Source organism: Neofelis nebulosa, chromosome 4, assembly GCF_028018385.1.
Source record: "Neofelis nebulosa isolate mNeoNeb1 chromosome 4, mNeoNeb1.pri, whole genome shotgun sequence".
Taxonomy (NCBI): Eukaryota; Metazoa; Chordata; class Mammalia; order Carnivora; family Felidae; genus Neofelis; species Neofelis nebulosa.
In genome coordinates this window covers 166838410-166851693 of record NC_080785.1, presented here as the reverse complement: position 1 = coordinate 166851693, position 13284 = coordinate 166838410, and the positions used below count along the sequence as shown (strand labels likewise).

The following is a 13284-nucleotide window of genomic DNA, read 5'->3' as shown; positions in this document are numbered from 1 at the left end:
GGGGGTTTCCACGCCTCTCCTGGCTTCTAGAGGCAGCTTGCGTTCCCTGGCTGTGGCCTGTCCTGTCCCCAAAGGCTGTGGAGCCGACGTGCCATGCTCCATTCTCCCCGGTCCTCTGTTCTGCAGTCACATTTCCCTCTCACCCCAGAGGGGGACAGGAGCCTGCGTTTAAGGAGCCCTGATCAGCAGACGGGGCCCACCCGGTTAACTCCGAGTGGCCTCTGTATCTCCAGCTCCATGCTGCGGATCCCACCAGCAAGGGCTCTTGGCCAAGGCAGCATGCACGCAGGCTCTGTGGGGTGGGGACACCCTTGGGTTCACCCTGAGTCACTCCGCCTGCCACGGGAACTGCAGGCGGTTCTCGCCACTCATTCATAGCAGTTCTGTTCTAGAAAGTCCCTGCAAACACTGAACTGCTGAACGTGGAGCCGCCGCTCCTGGGAGAGATATTGGGGTTAGGTTTCTGTGAGCCTCTAGTCACGGCTGATCAATACATCAGCTTGCATCACGTGTGTTTCTGTTTAAACACACCATAGTTCACACACGCTATTGACTCATCAACGTTGAACTCAGCCAACAGCGCGGTAACCCCGTCCCGAAGGAAGCTCACGGCGCACACGGGTTTCCCCCGTAAGGCACGGCGCAGCCTTCCTGCACTTAGCACCACCAGCCAGCACCACAGTTCTGCGCGTGGGGCCATTTCGAACCGTGAAATCACCCACAAAAAGCACAACAATGCAAAAAAAAAAAACTAAACACACTGCCACAGGACGCTGGTTAACAGCCGGAGCCGAAACCAGAAGGCACAGCAGGGAATCGGCACATCGGGAGACTCTGCCGCTCTGATGACTGCCAAGTGCCCACGTACAGATACCAGCGGGCAGGTGAGCTCTGACTGGATGCAGCAGCCCGAGTGGCCCTGTGTGTGGCAAGACCGGATGCCAGGCGCTTTCTGCTGCGGAGAACAGGACTGAGGACACAGCTGTTGAGGAGGTGACAGGCCGAGGACCAGATTAATTCCGTGAGGAGGACACAGGGCAGATGCAGGGCTCTGGGCTGCCTCCCTGGGTTTACCCTGGGTTTACCCACGGTTCGCCCTCCCCCTGGACGACCCCCAGCTTAGCCGGTGCCTCGGAGCCTCCGTGCCCCCCCTGCTGAGCTCCCTGGGCAGCACACTTGAAACATCGCCTGAAACATCACCGTTGTGAGTGTTCAGACACGTGACTCCCGCCAGCTTTGGGCTCAGGACTCTGGGTCATGCAAACTGAGTACGGGTTTTGTTTCGTTTTCCAGGCTGGTACCGCTGAAAACCTATATGGCTTCATTAAACGAGGTATAAGTCTGGAAAAACTGAGGCACGTGCCGGAGGGGACACCTGCAAGAGAGCTCACCGCCACACGGTCCGGAAGAACAAAAGCGCGCAGGGGCGCCTGGGTGGCTCAGTCGGTTAAGCGTCCGACTTCAGCCAGGTCACGATCTCGCGGTCCGTGAGTTCGAGCCCCGCGTCGGGCTCTGGGCTGATGGCTCAGAGCCTGGAGCCTGCTTCCGATTCTGTGTCTCCCTCTCTCTCTGCCCCTCCCCCGTTCATGATCTGTCTCTCTCTGTCCCAAAAATAAATAAACGTTAAAAAAAAAAAAAGCGTGCAAAGCCCTAAATGCCCACCGGCAGGGGCCGGATAAGTGCACCGTGGCACCGTCATACGGAGGAAAGCCAGCCGGCCGAGCAGTGAACCTAGAGTTACATGTGTCTGGGGACACACGCGAAGGGGACACGCCCACAGTGCTGAGCGACACGAGCACCTCACGCCACTTGGAGGAGGGGTGAACTCGCAAAAACAATCCTGCGCACTTTTGGCGTTACTTCTGTGCAATAAAGGTGCAAATGAGGGCGGGGGCTTTGACTGTGACTGTATTCGTGCTGCACGAAGCTCCTGTGGGCACTTGGCTCTTGCGGTCCTTCCTCATCTCTATCTCTGTGCTTGGAACACTTCACGATCCGGCAGCGATAGCAGGGACACAACGTAAGACACGCGTTGCGCGTAATTTCACACGTAAGCATGTAACTTAACGTTAGCTAGATAACGGCTACTGACGGAACACGACGTGACGTATCGTGACGCAGAGCACGTTCACGTGACCACGTCGATAGAACACAACGATGCGATCGGCGAAAAGTAATCAATACTGATCACAACAGCAACAACTCAGCCAGGCGCCGGAGAAGGGGCGTCCCTCCGCAACACCCCAGCGGCGGCTGGCTCCGGGCCCGGTGAGCGTGAGCCGTGAGCCACCGAGGGGAAGCTCCCAGAGGTCAACCCCGCGGGCTCTGCTGGAAAGCCGCGCCGACTCCTGGACTCCAGGGGCACGGCGGCGGCAACCGGGCAAAAGGACCGTCTCCGCGCCCTCCCGAGTCCCAGACACCCCTCCGGTCCGCAGCTTCCACTTAAGACTCCCACGCCTGCTCATCCCCAGGTGGTGGAGAGGTCCCACCGAGCAGCAGGGGCTGCCAGTGCCTCCCGGCCGCCCTGAGCTGAAGCCGTGCTCTGGGACAAAGCCGGGGCCTGCTGTGGGAGGCAGGGAGAGAACACCCGGGTGCCCTGGAGGCGCTGGAGCCAGAGACGCCCGGCTGGGAGCCTGGGTCGACCGCCTCACACTTCTCCGCTGCGACGATGTTCCATGCCACAGCTGGAGGAGACAGACACCTGGATCTTCACGTCCAGGAACTCGCAGCCCGCCTCTGTGGGGGGCCTCACTTGCATGCGTTTGGGGGCCCTGACCCAGAGGCCAGCTTGGCAGTCAGTGGGGAGCCACAGCAAGTCCTAAACCCCTCGAAGATGGGCAAAAGGCCGCCCTGCGCAGGGGAGCAAGAAGAGACTAACCACAGCAAGGGCTCCTGAGCTCCCAGGAGGGAAAGGTGAACCCTAGGCCGGGCAGGTGAGGTTAAGCGATGGAGAAATCCACCCCCAGCCCCTCAGCGGCCCTCTTCTGAACCACAAAGACTGGCCTTGAAGGGCCAGCGCTACGCGGCTGCCTCCACAAAGCCCGGGCTCTGATGGGGTGAGGCCTTCGGGCTGACGGATGCCTGCCCGTTTGCCTTCAGGCAGCCATGGGGCCTCAAGCGGGGAAGGCGAGCGGGCGGAGGGGACCAGGAGGAGCTTTGGGTCCTTGGGGGTAAGAAGGAGCAGGAAGTTACCAGTTTCCTTCCCAAGGGGCTTCCTAAGAATGTGGGTCGTTGCTCAATCCCGGGGCTAAGGCCCAAAATGACAGAAAGTTCATCATTTGTTGCACTTTCAAAAAAGCAGGGCTGGGTGGAGGGCACTGGCAAAGATGTGAATTATGGGCCGAGGTGATGCTTGGGAACTCCTGGGGAGTAGCGACTGAATCGTGCACATTCTGTCGTGCCAATCTAAAGCCAAGGGGACAGTCTCTGAGCTCTGAATTATTTTTAAACCAGTTGGACCTGTTCCTGATGGAGGCTTGTCAGCCACTCTGCTCGCCTGGAGGTCTGCCTGGACCTGAGCAGGAGCCGCCCCCAGGGACACAGCAGCAGGCGGGTCCCTGTCACAGTCCTGCCCCACTCCCGCTCTCAGAAGCCCACCATTTCCGACAACTTGGCCAGCAAGCCATGGCCCAGGCCAGCCCTGCTCCCTCAGGAGCTCGGGTCTGATGAGAAGAAAAGCACACTCTGGTGTGAGGATGTGTTTGGCGTGTGGCACGTGGGTGGAGACCAGCGGGCCGGATGCTCAGAGCACGGACAAGTCTTTCCAGCGGGTGGCCGCAGGAGATGGCAAGCATAAAGACACAAACAGGAAGTGGACAGGGAGACCGGGCTGGGGTGGGGAAGGTAAGGTACAAGGCAGTACAAGGCAGCCGGCGGGGCGGACACACCGGTCGGACTGCAGCGTGCCACCCACAAAGGGAAGGGGTGGGACTTAAAACCGGGACCAGGCAGGGCTCCAGGAGGCCCTGAATGCCAGGCCAGCTGGGGACGTTCACATTTCCCGCCTGTCCCAGGCTCTGCTTCCTCTGGGCGTGCTGACACCAAAGCTTCAGCATCTGCACCCACAACCCATGACACAACCATTTGCTCACTAGTGTGCGCAAACATCCGTCTGTCCGCCCATCCGATACAACACTGAGTGTCCGGGACAGGCCAGGGGCTGGGCTCAACTGGGCACCCGGCAACGGCAGAACTACACGGGGCGCGGCCCGCAAAGACTTAGGATCCAGTGACAAAGCCGTCAATCCCAGCCCTTGACTGGGAAGGCGACTACGCAGGAGTCTAAGAAACAGGAACAGGGGCTCTGACTGCCGGGGGGCTGGGGAGATGCTGTGGGAAGGTTGAAGGGACACATGGGAGGGGAACTAAGGCTCACCAGGCCAAGGGCAGGGAGGGCTGCCGGGTGTGGGAGAACAACCCACAGCCTCTGTGAGCCTCGGTGGACACGTCACATCGTCTGGCTGGACAGCACTCCCTACGACTGTGAGCCCTGTGGGGACAGTGGCCACGGGGCTGGCGGTCTCAGACACGGGGTGTGTGAGGCCACTGGAGGTGCTCGATCCCCAGGTGTGGAACTCTGAGCAGCTGGGCAGCGACCCGATGCTGAGTCGGGTCCTTCGGAGGAAATCACACATCTATTTTCCTGCTGTGGTTGGGAGTCTCCGCGTGACCCCACTCTCAGGGGCCCAGTCAGCAGGTTTTTTCTAGGAGCTGAGCGGAAAAGGAAGGTGGAGCTGTCCTCTGGGATCCTGCGTTCTGGAACCCTGGTTACTGCCTAACAGGAAATGAGCAGAAATGTACCCAAACTGCAGTGCTCCTGAGAAGTGAGAAGTGGCCACCCAATCCAGAATCCAGCCTGCGAAAGCTTGGGACGGGGGTAGGGCAGGGACCAGGCGAGGGAGGGAGGGAGGAAGGGAGGGGGGAGAGGGGGGAGGGAGAGGAGAGAGCAAGGAGAGAAGACAGAAACCAGCTGCTGCCAGCCTGACACACTTCTCCGCCCAGCTTGCCAAGGGCAGCCTTGAAAGAGCACCAGAAGAAGCTGCCCCTCGCACTTCGCCAGCCAGGAAACGCCATTAGGGTTGGAGTTCGAGGGTAAAGACGCCTCAGCCGGCCTGCACAGCTCCCAACCCCCGGGGCAGACAAGGTCTGTGGCTCGAAAACTTCAGCATCACACTTTGCCTACAGCTTACAAATTTTTACAAATTTCACCTTCGAAATAAGAAACAGAAGACTACTTTCCTCCCGCCAACCCCCTGGCTCCCACTTGCCACAGAGCCAGAACGTGCAACACTCTTGCTTCCGAAATCCCATGAAAGAAGTGGGCCACGGGGCCAAACTAAAAACTAAGTTTTGGGGTGCCTGGTGGGGGGGCTCAGGGGGTTAAGCGTCTGACTCTTGATTTCGGCTCAGGTCGTGATCTCACGGTTCACGGGATCGAGCCCAGCACCAGGCTCTGGGCTGACAGCTCAGAGCCTGCTTGGGATTCTCTTGCTCTCTGCCCCTCCCCCGCTTGTTCTCTAACAAATAAATAAAAACCGAGTTTCCCCAGATTGGATCAGTTTCAAAATATTGGCAACAACAGAAGAGGAGAAGGGCTGAGACAGGCCAGAGCACAGCTAACCGGCCCGTGTCCTTGGGTCAAAGGCCATGGGACGCATGCCAGAGGCAAAGGGCAGGCCTGAGTAGGCCTGGTCACAACCAGTGTTTCCTCGGAGGAAAAACTCGAGCAGATGGCATACGGGCACCTGAGGGGTGAACCGCTGAACTCAGAACCATCCGTACGAACTAGCGCTCAGATGGGGGCTCCACAAAGGGAAAGCTGGGGGGATGGGTTGAGGGGTAAACAGCACTGGCTCCTCGGTTCACTCGCTGAGTTCTGGGGTCTCAGAAATGTGACAGCCCCCAGTTTCTGAAACTGAGCAGGGAGCTGCTACGAAACTCCTCACCTCACATGCTATTATTCAGAGGCACGTGGACTATAATTAAGTGTCCCATGGCTCTGCCTTCACACAGAGCCAGCTAAGTAGGGAGAAGAGCGCCCAGGCACGCTGACTGGTCTTTAATCAACACAGGGTTCTGAGTCAGAGGTGAACTTGCCACCTCACGCTCGGCGGGCACGGGGAGCAGAAGCAGAACACGATGCCCGCTTGAGAGGTCCTGGTTTGTTAACGAGAATACGCAGGATGCTGCCTGGTTACAGAGAGCCTCCGTGACGGCGAACAGGGTCCCGTGAAGGTGGTCAGGTTCACCCAGCTTCACGGACAGGCCTGGGAAGCGGTGGGGTTTAAGGAGGTCCCAGGTTCCTTTGGGGGAGGGCAGTCTCACACCGGTTCTGTAGCTCCCCAGTCCAGGCCTAAAACACCAGGCTGGTCTGTCCACCAATGGAGCGGGACGGGAACATCTCGGTCCAGGGTCCCACAGGGATGTCGCTAGTTCAAAGGTCTTCTTACAAGGGGAGTCAGCAGAGTTGCTTCCGGCAAAGTTGGACTTAATCCAGATCCCATCTCACGTGGACACAGTAACAACCAAGGCCATCCCCGTGTGTGCTGCCCCAAGGCAGAGGGTCTTCCGGCAGTTAGCCTGCAGCTGCTGAGCTCAAGGGCCTGGGGCAGGGACCCCACTTTGCCTGTTGTGCTCAGCACACAGGTTCCGTGCTTTAATTCCCGCTGATGAGGGAGCTCCACGGTCCAGATTTTTTGCATCTAAGACCACTCCATGTTTATTACTTAACAGGCTAAAACCCTTTGCTAGGAAATCAAGTGGGATTCCACATGATAAAGTTTAAAAAATAGGTCAGAGCAGGCAGGATCTGGGGACGTTCCAAACACCAGCCACATCTCCCTGATACTAATTACTCTAAAGGTTGGGGTCCTGGGTGCCCCAGCCCTTTCCCCACCTCATGCCTCTCAAAGGAAGTCTGATCTTTCCTCCTAGGCACAAACCCAGGGCCTAGCAAGCATCCAACGAACTTCAAAGCTCTGGGATATGGCAGTCATGAATTTTCCTCCTAGCTCTCACAGAACCAATCTTTCAGTTCAAACTCTCTCCCTCCTTTCAGGCCAAAAAAAAAAAAAGGAAAGAGAAAGAGAGAAAAGAAAAAAAAAAGTCAAGCCAGCATTCCAGGCGGCTGCCAACTCTATCCCTACTTACACTCTCAAATCTGGCCCAGCCACAAGAAATATCAGAAAGCAGTTAGCAGTTTAGGTCTGGAAATTAATGTCATTTACAATGAGAAATGAACTTCCAAGTCTGGATCTTGTTAGTGGGGTCTCCTTACCCTCCTTAGGTCCCCAGAAATATTCAGACTAAAGCATCGCCCCCAGTTCTATATGTACATAAGCACCAGATGGGTGGTAGGACTGAGGCCTCACACAGATGCCTGTTCCTTCCAGCATTTTCCTCTACAGATCCTTCACCGTGCCTCAGCCCAGCGGTGGCCAGTTTGCAACAAGAAAAGCTCACGAACTTCCCATTCAAGTCCAAACCAACCTTATGCGAGACTTGAATGTTGTCACCAGAGGTGAACTGGCACGGACTCTGCCGGGATATTGCCAGATACTAACAACTGGTTTGTTACCAGTATCGGCAGTGAGATCAGAAACTTTTAATCAATATCACAGCGTCAACTAGGAACCAAGCCTCTCCATTGCCCCTGGCTCTCCCACATCCACCTAGCTTCTAGTTCTCAATTTAGAAACAACACTGTTACAAGCCTCTGCCACGAAGAGCCTGTTTCAAAGCACTGTTTCTCAACCTCAGCGCTCTTCACGTTTGGGGCCGGATAATTCTTTGTTGTGGGGAAGGCTGGCTGTGTACCGTGAGGTGTTTAGCAACCATCCCCGGCCTCTACGCACTCGATGCCAGCAGCACCCTCTCCCCAAGTAGTGACGACCAAAAACTGTCTCTGACATTGCCAAATGTCCCTAAGCGGGTGCATGGGGGTGGGGGGCAGAGGGAAGGGGGGCAGGGTTAGTCACCCCAGCTGAGAAGCAACGATGCAAGCTTCTACCTTCTTAAAAATACCAGGTGCCAGAAGACACTCTGGGGTTCTGACGACGTGGGATCTGGATGCTGAGTTTTACGTGCCTGTCTCTCTGGGTATACGCGGTTATCTGTGTTTTGAAAACTAAGAAAAGCAGGTAGCTATCACAAGAAGGGCCCAGGAGAGATTTTGTTGTTGTTGTATTGTTTTTGTTTTTTGTCTTGGTATAATTATTCTCACTATTCTCAAATCTTAAAGCAGAGTTTCTCAATCTCAGCACTAATGACGTCTGGGCCCAGATAATTCTTGGGGGTGGAGGCTGCCCAGTGCGTTACGGGGTGTTGAGCGGCATCCCGAGCCTCCACCCACTAGATACTAATAGGAACCCAAGTTGTGACAACCAAAAATGCCTCGATATTGCCAATGTCTCCTGGAGAGTAGAGAGAAATGTCCCCAAGTCTTTTTGTGTAAAAGGGGAGTGCATTTACGCTCAGGCCAGATGGAGACTGGCCGGCTGAAAGCATTATCGCCTGCTCACGCCGTGAGAGCTCAAGAGACATCAGCTGCCTCCTCATACCATTCTCCAGAACACCCTCTTCAACAGCTGACCCTCTTCTGAGGACAAGGGGATGAGAGGGGGGTCACTGAGCGCAGACAAGAAACCCACAGGGAGACGCTGGACTTGTCCTGATAAACAAGAGATGCTGGGGGACTGCGGAAACTATTGCAGAAGGGAATGGAGTGCGGCCAGCATGATTCTTGAGAGCACGACTCAGCAGAGGGATTCAGGAGGCCAAGACAACCGCTCCCAGAGTAGGACGTGGCCATCGCCATTCTTGGGGGACGGGCCTCACGGAAGGGTGAGATCACAAACTGATCCACACCGCGCTTTCCAGGTTTCGACACGCTTCTCACAGATCTGAATGCGGGCCACCTGCTTCCCCCTGAGAGAAGGAGCCCTGGTGGCCGGTCTGAGCGGCCTAGCTAGCTCCTCTGGCACAGTGTGTCTGCGTGGGACAGTCCGGGCCACCAGCATGGGCCCTGATAGCTGGGGGTTGGGAGGAGAGGGCTTCTCCTGCAGGAGGGACTACATCAAGGTCCAGACAGCAGGCAGCCATTCCCAGGTGCTCCGGTCAAGCCCTGGGGGTCCGGCGCCTGTTGGGCAGGGTCTAACCCAGGGCCGGGTCACTTAATTCCATCCTGCTGGGGCAAAGGGCTGTACCCTCAGCAATAATCCTAGAACCCCTCTGGATTTAGTCTCTGTTCCCCCAGGGGTCAGCCATCATCTGGGGTTTGCCCCGAACACGAGGGTCATGACTTTATCCATCAAGGGACAAAAGGTACCAGCTGTGTGACTGTGGACTCGTTTCTCTTCCCTCCCACTGGACTTCTCCAAATTGTGGGAAAAGCCTGGTTGGCCAGCGGGGCCCACACAATCCCTAAGACGGTCGCTCGTTCTGTGGATTCTACCCACACAAAGTCCACACCTACGGTTCTGAACCTGGGATGGAAGAACCAGTGGGATTCAAGGAATCTGGGGCTTCCTGGATCTGAATTAATAAACTGAATTTCCCACGTGCCCAGATCTCCGGAGACTGGCTCTGCAGCTTTCACCAGATTAATGAGCAGTGGGGCCTGGCCATTCCAAAAAACCTATCCTTATCGGTCACAGGTAACACACATCAACGACTGGGTTCGGCATTCCACCTCCGGGAATTTATCCTACAAATCCAATCCCACCCGTGACCAAAGACAGTCACTGGCTAGGGGCGCCTGGGTGGCTCCGTCAGTTGGGCGGCCGACTTCGGCTCAGGTCCTGATCTCACGGTTCGAGGGTTCGAGCCCCACATCAGGCTCTGTGCTGACAGCTCGGAGCCTGGAGCCTGCTTCGGATTCTGTGTCTCCCTCCCTCTCTCTCTCTCTCTCTCTCTCTGCCCCTCCCCTAGCTCACGCACACTCTCTCTCTCTCTCCTTCAAAAATAAATAAAAATATAAAAAAAAATTTTTTTAATAAAAAAAAGACAGTCACTGGCTATTCAGATCAGTATTGTTTGTAGAAAACGACTGGAAACAATCTACACGCCCGTCAACAGACGCCTGGTATACCATGAGCCCATTAAGAGACCAAAGAAATTCTAGGGTATGTTCTAGGGCCGTAGTCCTGGGGTAGGGGTAAGAGGGGAGTTCTCCGGGGGCATCTGGTAGCACAGGAAGGTATCTGTGCTGTCAGGATGGGGGAGGGGGGGGTACTTCTGGAAGCAAGTGGGTGAGGGCCACGGCAGGGAACCATTTGAGAAGGAGAATTCCAGCTCTAATGTCATCTCCAAGACACTGAAGGAAAAGCACACAGGACTCTGTGTGTGTGTTTTTAAAGGAAAGGCGTAAGCATATCTTCGGAGGGAGGCATGAATCGTCCGTGACCGTCTTTGCCACCGGGGAAAGGGACTGGACGCCTGAGGGACCAGAGGGGGAAACTGACTTTCCATTCCACCCTCTGGCACAACCTTGTACCGGGTCCATCAAAGGGGGGTTCTGTTTGTTTGTTTTCAAGTACCACTCCAGACGCAAAGTTTCCCTGCCCCTGGGCTCTCTGGCAAGAGTCCCGAGTCGACAGCCTCCGCAGGGTTTCTTCCCCTTCCTTCTTTCCTCCCTCCTTGACCTTTCAGAGGAGGGGAGGGGAGGCGAAGAGGGGTCCAAGTCCCGGGTCAACCTCTGGGTGCGTTTCCGCCCCCCCCGGGGGTCTGCCCACCCTCCTCGAGGAGACTGGAGCCCACATGGCGGGCTGGGCCTGGGTCCCCTCGCTCGCAGCCCCTGTCCCTCCTGGGCTCTGCTCACCGAGCGGGGCACGCGTGCCAACGTCGCCCCCTCGGTGCCCGCGGCCCCCTCCCGAGTCGGGGTCGGGCCTGGTCTGACCCCCGACTCCGGGCAGCCCGGGACCCGAGACTCACTCCCCGCCTCGGCCTCCGCTCACCTGGCTCGCCTTGTAGAACTGCTTCTTCAGCCCCGCCACCGACATGCTGCCTTCCGTCGTGGGGGCTCCCGCCCGAACCGGAGGGACCGCGCAAGCGACAAGCTCCCGGGCGCCGCCGACACCCCGCGCGCCTCAGCGGGCCCCCTCGGCGCCGCCTCCACCGCCCTCTCGCCAGCTCCGCGCCCGCCCCAGCGCCGCCTCAGCCCCTCGCGCGCCCGCGCGGCCAGGATATTACATGGCAACCGCACACTTCCGGTGCCGGCTTGCGCGCGCCCCGGGCCCCGACTGCGCACGCGCGCCCCCTGCCGGCCAGAGAACGCACGCGCACTTCGCCTGCCCTGGGGCGGCCGCCTCCGCCAGCGAGGAGAGAGGAGCGAGCCTAGAGAGTCCGTGGAGGCTGCAGCGACCCCTGGGGTCGCGGAGGTAGTCTTAACGTTTAAAGGAAAGGCGCTTAAATCCTTCCGGGGAGGTTGGGAGGCTGAAGGTTTACAAATCTCCAGATACCTGTTTGCTAATCTCGGCTAACCCAGTTCTCCGCGCGGTTAGTCCCTCCCCCACACACCGCCTTCCACCCTGCAACGTGCTCATCCATTGAGTGGCCCAAGTCAGACATCAGCGTGTCACTTCTCCTTTCTATACCCACTGTCCTCCCTGCCCTGACCAGACCATCCCACCAGCCTCCTCTTGGTATGCCCACCTGCAGGTTCCCCTCTAATTTCCCCCCTAAAACACAGAAAGATGCTCTATAACACAATTTCTATCATATCAGTCTACTGACCTCAGAATACCCTCAACTTCCTAGCATGGCCTACAAAGCTTGCAAATTTTGGCTCTATCAACCCTTCCGACTTCAGCTCTCTTCCTTTTCTATAACCCATGATCCCTGTTTCCTGTTGACCTTTGCTAATGTTGTTCCTTTAATGCGTGTTCTCCCCCAACCTTTCCCCCTGATCCTATGTGTAAAAGAGAAATCTGTTTGGAATGTCACCGTCTTCAGGAAGGAAGTCTTCCCAGATTGATACATGTTACTTGATAGTTTTTACATCAGTTTTTATTGAATTCAATTAATTGGAAGTTACTAATGAATTGGAATGAACAAGTTAATCCAAAAAGAGGAACAAGAAAGTGCTAGAGCTGAAGTGTTTGCGACTTCAGTACCGAGATCTCCAACAGATTTGGGTGCTTTTTCTCAAGCAAAGACTGCTGGAAGCTTCCAATGGCCTCAACAGAGGATACTGCACTAAGAGGATTGTTTCAGAATACATATGCCGCAACCTCCCTCCCAAAGGTCCTGATGAGACTGTTGTGAATAGTTTTTAAAAATTTCCCACGTGGGGCGCCTGGGTGGCTCAGTCGGTTAAGCGTCCGACTTCGGCTCAGGTCATGATCTCGCGGTCCGAGAGTTCGAGCCCCGCGTCGGGCCCTGTGCTGACAGCTCAGAGCCTGGAGCCTGTTTCAGATTCTGTGTCTTCCTCTCTCTCTGACCCTCCCCCGTTCATGCTCTGTCTCTCTCTGTCTCAAAAATAAATAAATGTTAAAAAAAAAATTAAAAAAAAATTTCCCACGTGATTCTGAGAGGCACTCTCAATCGTGATCCCCTGGCTTAAATCATTGCCTAATGCCAGAATGTCACGATTCATATGGGGAAACTCAGGCCTAGAGTAAGACATGACTTGCCCAAAGTGATATTCCTAAGTTCCCTCTTTCTCCACATTACTTCCAAACAATTCGGCTTTAATTATCCAATCTACAGAATGGATAGAATCCCAAAGTTGGACTAAATTTCAGTGTTCTTTCATCACTTCTCAGATTGGAGCTAAAGAAAACCTACTCTAAGGCTCACAGGTTGATAGAAGACCTCTGCTCTGTGGGAGGCTTTTAACCTACACGATCACAGGGTCCAATCAAATGAAGTTTATGCATCTGCTCAGTGACTCTTTATTGAGTGCTTGCTAGTGTGTCAGTCACTGAGAGGTCCTGGGGATACAGTGATAAGTTATTCCTGCTCTCGTGGAGCTAGTGACAAAGAAAATAAATAAGGCGCTAATCAAACATAAGCTGTAATTGCTTCAAGGAAAAAAACTGTTTGTAAGGAACTTCCATCCGCCTTGTAGGGGAGGAAAGGCTGTCCTGAGGTGCCTATCCAAGATCCAAAAGTTAGGAAGAAAACCAGGCAGGAAAAGAGCTGCGGAGTTTTCTAGGCGAGGAAACCGTGTTTGCAAAAATCCCGAGGATTAAGTCAGTAAGATCCATTTCATTCATTCCCTCTGAACATATTTAGTGCATATTAAATGCTTCTGAAGGGCTGCACACAATTTACTTGTTTCTTTTT

At 55.6% G+C, this 13284-nt stretch overlaps 1 protein-coding gene across 1 annotated transcript in view; it reads right to left on the bottom strand.

Moving 5' to 3' along the window:
• The window catches only part of SH3GL1 (SH3 domain containing GRB2 like 1, endophilin A2), a 30729-nt gene extending 19546 nt beyond the window's left edge, over window positions 1-11183 (bottom strand). Inside the window, exon 1 of the mRNA XM_058729036.1 lies at window positions 10953-11183. Within this exon, the coding sequence (XP_058585019.1) occupies window positions 10953-10997 (45 nt within the window). The 5' untranslated portion in view covers window positions 10998-11183. The remainder of the gene's footprint in view (window positions 1-10952) is intronic.
• Window positions 11184-13284: the final 2101 nt, after the last annotated feature.